We start from the raw sequence: 6,000 nt of genomic DNA, 5'->3' as shown, positions 1-6,000 counted from the left end.
AACTCAGGCATGTATACTTTTGTCTGCTTGGGAGATATTTTTTGTGAACAGTGCCCATCATCCTTTAGACAGAAAAATAAAAACTTCTAAAGAAATGTCTGGAAACTTCTCATCATTTCAAATGGTTGCTTCATCTTAAACAAGTATTTGCCGTGAAGTATGCAGTGGTGAAACATCAGTTACATATTCAGTACAGATAAAAAGTATGTACCATAGATCAACAGCCACCTTTAAGGCCAGAGCAGCACAAAGGTGTGTTTATGCAGTAAATATGAGGTAGCCTTTTGCTGTAAACAGAACAATAATTTTATTGTCGCCTATGTAAACAAAGTGGGCTTGATGTCTTTGTGGGTTTTCTTCCCCCTCCCCCCACCCCCTCCCCTGCTAGAAAAGCTAAGCACCATAACTCCAACTCGAAGCCAGTGGGAGCTGTGGTTGTGCAGCTTCTCTGAAAGCTCAGACCCTGTGAATGTAGACACATATGCTCACATAAGCAACCAGTACAGAATGCCACTTTTTCACTTCACAGGAACTTATAATACAAAACGCTGAAATCTGATTATCAGAAATGTAGGTCTATGTCAACTCAGAGGTAGTTACTAACATCAGTACATAATACTTATAGAGAGATAAAAAGGGCTAAGTCTATCTGGTTTGTTCTGAGTAAGTCGGTAGACTATTCTGTAAAGTAAAAACAACATTACATGGTATATTCCCTGAGCAAAGTTCTTTGTCCTGAGTATGTTATGTAATAGTGATAACATTCTAATATATAAAAATAAAACCTTAAGCTATCAACAATAAGATAGGGTTTGGTATGTGCTCTTTGCAGTTCAGTCTGACTTCGGTGCACACAGTGATTTCAAACAGCACCAATAAAAATCTGCCCATTGAAAATATTTCCTCATCTCAGCTCTGAACTTCTTACATATAAACAGGGAATGACCAGTTCTCAAATCCACAATTGCCTATTTCTATAAGGAACTTTGGTTTAAACATTCAAAGTGACCTAAGTTTTGCATCTTTGCTGTTTAACCTGGGTTTTTACACCGGCTAGAAGGTTAAGCAATGCCACTTTGATTTGTCTACATAATTTAAATAGGTTTACTATCCTCACGTAAGGCAAGGAAGTTCTCTATAGATATATCACATTCAATATCGTCAAAGGTAAGCTTTGCATTTAGCACACTGAGAACTTCAGTACAAACCATTGAGATTCTCGCAAACACTGGCTAGGAATTCACACAAAATAATTGTCTGGAAATTGTGCCCTTTGCTGAGGCTTTTTCTTACTGCCTGTTTACTGAAGCAGCAGCAGCAGCAGCAGTACAAGTCTCAACCGGCAGGACAGTTGGGAAGGGAGCGGCCACACAGTGAGCCACCGGCTGCAGGAGTTCCAACATCTGGGACTTGGGCTCACTGCAGCCTCCCATGCGGGCTGTTTCTTCTGTTTGATTATCTTAGCTTAAACCTACCTGACTCTTTCAAGCTTTAACAGCCTGTGCTTATTGCCAATGCTAAGGATTACATACGTTTCTCTAATTAACTTACATCTGCAATGGGATTTGTCAAAGTATGTTATCGTACGTATGACTTGGTAATGTAGAAGTTACAAATGGGAAGTGACTTGAAGTTTTGACAGGCTCCAACTCTATTAACCCCCAGCAAGGGCTGCAGCCCAGGGAGTCTCACTCTGAGACCACCAATCTTCCTCCTCTGTAATGCAGAAGTGTGTGGTCCCAGCACACACCAGACCATGGCTGGTCAGCAGCAGTCCCCCGTTCACAAGAAGCAGGTGATGTCCATGGCTTCTGGCAAGTTTGCAGGTGCCTTTTCACTCAGGCTTGTACACAGCAGGCACCTGTCCTTCTTTAATGTACACGTGCTGCATCATCAGAAAGAGAGGCTGGCTAAGCAACTGTGAGTACCCAATTACCTTTTATCTTAAGGAACTATTTATCTCAGGATCTTATTAGTTTTGCATTTCGTTTTCTTTAGAAAAAAAACAGACAACAACAACAAAAATCCCTACACAATTCTCCCAACAGTAAATAAGGGACAAGTCCCCTTCAAATTGCAGGGCACTACCTGGGGCCAAGAGAAGTTGCTGCTGCTGCTGCTGCTGCTACTACTGCCACCAAGGTCCCCTAAACGTTCACAGAATACAAAAGGTTCAACAGAATGGTATCCCGATACCACTCAAAGAGGTTTGTTCTTTAACAACTTACACAGTCTCCCCTACACAACAATCATCTAAATTACAGTTACACTCATATTACTTTAACAAAACATTTTGAGAAACCAGCACAGAAACTACACATTCATTGTCTTTTCTGGAGCTTTAAACTCCTCATCACCAAAGGACGGTGGCAATGAGAGCTATGTTTAGTTGTGACACTGCCCTTCTGAGGCATGGGGGTGGAGGGGTGGGAATGGGGAAAGTGATGTTCTGTGGAGATGACAAAGAAAGTAACTCAAATTGATGGCTGGGGGATGTCTTAGTATCTTTAGTACCATATGGCAGCTTTAAAATATGAACATATCCTTTGGTTCACAAGAAAGTAACAGTCTTTATCTTAGTTCTGAGTGTGGTTTTTCAGATTTGGTTTGTTTCATTTTGCGAGGTTTCTTGGGTTTTCTTATTTGTTTTTTGAACATGTTTGAAAACAGATTCTGGGAATGAGTTCAGGAACATTTAAGGGTACTGTGTCTATTGCTTCACAGTAACACTGTGGGAGCTGGAGAGTGTCCTGATGAAAAAAATATATACTCATAGATACGTATACATACACGCACGTGCACACTCACACACACATACAGAAGGTAAAATGCAATGCACCCTGCTCAAATGGATTTTGCTTGGAGTGATTTGTCTATTAAAGAAAAAAAAAATCACAGTTCCTCAACAGTAGTTAAAATTCCACATCAGCTACTGATAATGAAATTATTTCCCCTGTACTTGCATGAGGTAGACATCCCAAGAGGATAAAGAAAATGGAAAGTTACGGAAAATGCTTTAAGTTTTTTTCCTTTTCTGAACAGAAGGCCCCTTTCTGCTTGGTTCTTCGGGTGATGCAGATAACTTACTTGAAGAAGCTTCTTGTGGTGACCTGCCTGAACGCTCTGAGATCTCTGACCTTCCCTCCTGAGAATACGATGGAGATGAATAGCCATACGTTCCTCCCCCTTCTCTCAGGAAAGCAGAAGTGGAAGGCTGGGGTTCAGCTTCATGTCTTCCCTGAGAACTAGTGGGCTGTTGTGAAACAGTTTTATGGGGGCAGTTAGCCACCATGTGCATGATGCTCTGACAGTAATGGCACTTCTTTGGCTGTGGAGGTAGACTACATTCTTTAGCATGGTGATCGAGGCCACCACAGTTGTAGCATCTAGAAATGAAAAGAGACAGCTGGTTATAAAATGCAGCATGAAATTGTCAAGATTTTTTTATGCATCATAAACTCAGAGGGCAACCTGTCTGCTGGTGAAGCAGCAGGAGCATCTGCACTGACATCCCACTGCCACAAGCAGTTTTGCTTTTTAAGTAACACACTTGGAATGCACCCCTTTGTCATGCTGGTAAAAAACAACAACAACAAAAAAAACAAACAACAAACCAAATACTTACTGGGAAATGGATTCTGTTACCATAGTCCTTATCAGTCAGTATCTTGCTATGAAAAACCTTGGTACTCCTTGAACAAAAAGATCAGCCTTAAGTAGCTCCTAACTTGCGGGACCTTTCTACTGGCTGACAGGGGCTGAATCTGTTGGCAAGCACAAGCAGGGGCCTAATTATACTTTGATGAAAGCCTTTAGATGCCTCAGTGCCCTCGGTGGTTAAGATGAGCCCCTGCACCATGAGAACAACACTGCAAGGATCCCGCTGTCAAAAAAGCCACTGGCAATGTACAACTACATTAGGAAACCCTGCTGCACACTGAGAATTTCATGAATACAACGCTAAAATCCTGAATGCAAAAATCAAATAAACAAGCAAAAACCCTGCGTCGGCCCTTCTTCCTGGCTCTCCCCAGAGGAGAGATGCTGGGGTTCAGACATAGCTCCGACCCCACTAGAGGGCACCAAATATTCATGCATCTCTGCAGCAAACAGCTCTGCTTACCCAAGTATTTATACATTCAACTCCTGTGAGCTACTACTTCATATGCCCAACAAGACAGACATTTCGGAGCAGGGTGAGGAGAGGGGGCAGCCACCAGGACCCAGCTCTTCACTCACGGTGATGTTTCAGTTCACGAGTTGCTGGGTCATGGCCATAAAGAGAAACAAACAGAGAAAAGACGTTTGGCCTTTCCTAAGGAGCTGCCTCAAACTATGCCATGTCTCCTAGAATGTGCTGCCTTTTCTCTGATACTCTGTGCCCCAAAACTCTTCAGCCTCATACGAGATCACGTCCGAAACCCTGCCTCAGTTAAGGCACACCAAGGGGAGGGTTGCAGCCAAGCTTTTACGATGCTTATGTTTCAGAGGGTTGGTAATGGCTTTTATGGTTTAAATTCAAAACAAAATAAATAGAGCCCTAGCAAGAGTCATAAAACAGGGTTTGTTTGTTTTCTCTTGGAATTCCCAAACCGCATTGCAAGTGGTGGTGACCTGGGGTGTCATCTTCAAAAGAACAGCTGCCAGAGGCAGACACACGGCAGAGCACCTCTTCCAAGCTGCAGGGGCAACAGCAAGTCTTTAAAATGGCCCAAATGTAAACACTTCTATTAATCTTATTATCAAGAAATCTCCAACAGTTCTTTGCTCTTTACTCCCTCTTTATAACATGCACCAGGAATGTGAACCCTTGAGTTATATTAATCTGACACCTGATACAGGGAAATAATTACCTGATGAAATTATGCTGGTCATGTCCACCACTGGACTTCTTACTTTGACTATTTTTCTATGGTTCTCCTTTTTTTTTGTATTACAAATACTTGCACCGAATGCATATGGATTAAATCAACTATCATCTTAGCATTCTGCTGAAGAGAACTAACCCAATAATGATTTTTTTTTTCTTTCCCTTAATTGCAAGAATCAATTAAAAAGAAAATAGCACAAATACTCATGCTTGGTACAAGCATGAAGAATTCAAGAAGACTCTATGTACAAGCAAATGCAGGTATATATATAATCATGCAACGTGCTTTTGCTCAAGCCCACATCAAAACGTTCAGATTCCTGGGCAGTACCATGGCACTGTTCTGAGCTTGCATTCAGTAATCACTGTTAGTCTACATAAACCCAAGAAGTTTTGCCCATGCAAAGCTGTATGTATAGCTGGTGTCTCACAGAATATATGTTGTCTACATAAAAACGTTACTGGTAAAAACTGGGTAATTGATAAAAAGGCTACAAAATGGCTGTTGAAGTTCACAGAACCGCTCTAAAGAAACAGTCCCAAGAGCCTCTCTATTTATATTTCTTTTTCCTTACTAGCAAGATGCTAACCCTATCTTTATTTCAAGAGACTAACAGAAAATTTTAGGTGAAATGGTTCTACTTCCTCACCATCAGCGTACAGAATTACGTGATTTTCAGAGAAATTTGAAGGCTATGCCAGCATTAGTCTGCCTGTACATAGTATGGAATAACTCATGAGTAAATGAAGTGTAAAGCTTCCCTTCAGCCAAGGAGAGAATACGTAGATGCCCCACTGTCATTTCGTACACATCTTCCTAGCAAAAAAATACTAAACATATTGTAAAATATGAACATCCTAGTTTAAGACAGAAACATTAAGCCTTTTTCCTTGTAGTATAAAAAGTTTTAAGTTAATAAACAGTATTAACCAAGTGCTTTTTTTCCAAATCATTGTAGGTATTTTTAAATTAATGGCCTTGCTTAACAGCAGCATTCAGTCTTAACAGGCATTCAACTATATTTCCCTGACAGGTTTACTAAACATCCTCTGGTTAAAATGATAAGACAGTAAAACTTGCAATTGGAAAAACATAGGAACAGCAACAAGACCCCTACAAGAACAGCAAC

The 6,000-nt window shown here is 41.0% G+C and overlaps 1 protein-coding gene across 6 annotated transcripts in view; it reads right to left on the bottom strand.

Annotated features, from left to right (window-relative positions):
* Positions 1-369: 369 nt before the first annotated feature.
* LIN28B (lin-28 homolog B) overlaps positions 370-6,000 on the bottom strand; it is a 90,940-nt gene continuing 85,309 nt past the window's right edge. For 3 of the 6 annotated variants that reach the window (XM_048937128.1, XM_048937126.1, XM_048937127.1), the window contains exon 5: positions 370-3,386. In XM_048937128.1, the coding sequence (XP_048793085.1) occupies positions 3,017-3,386 (370 nt within the window). In that variant the 3' untranslated portion in view covers positions 370-3,016. The remainder of the gene's footprint in view (positions 3,387-6,000) is intronic. The other 3 variants (XM_048937130.1, XM_048937131.1, XM_048937129.1) reach the window with 1 other exon arrangement.

The sequence above is a fragment of the Lagopus muta genome, chromosome 2 (genome assembly GCF_023343835.1).
Source record: "Lagopus muta isolate bLagMut1 chromosome 2, bLagMut1 primary, whole genome shotgun sequence".
NCBI lineage: Eukaryota > Metazoa > Chordata > Aves > Galliformes > Phasianidae > Lagopus > Lagopus muta.
Note: the sequence above shows the minus strand (reverse complement) of the source record. Positions and strands in the feature narration are given on the sequence as shown.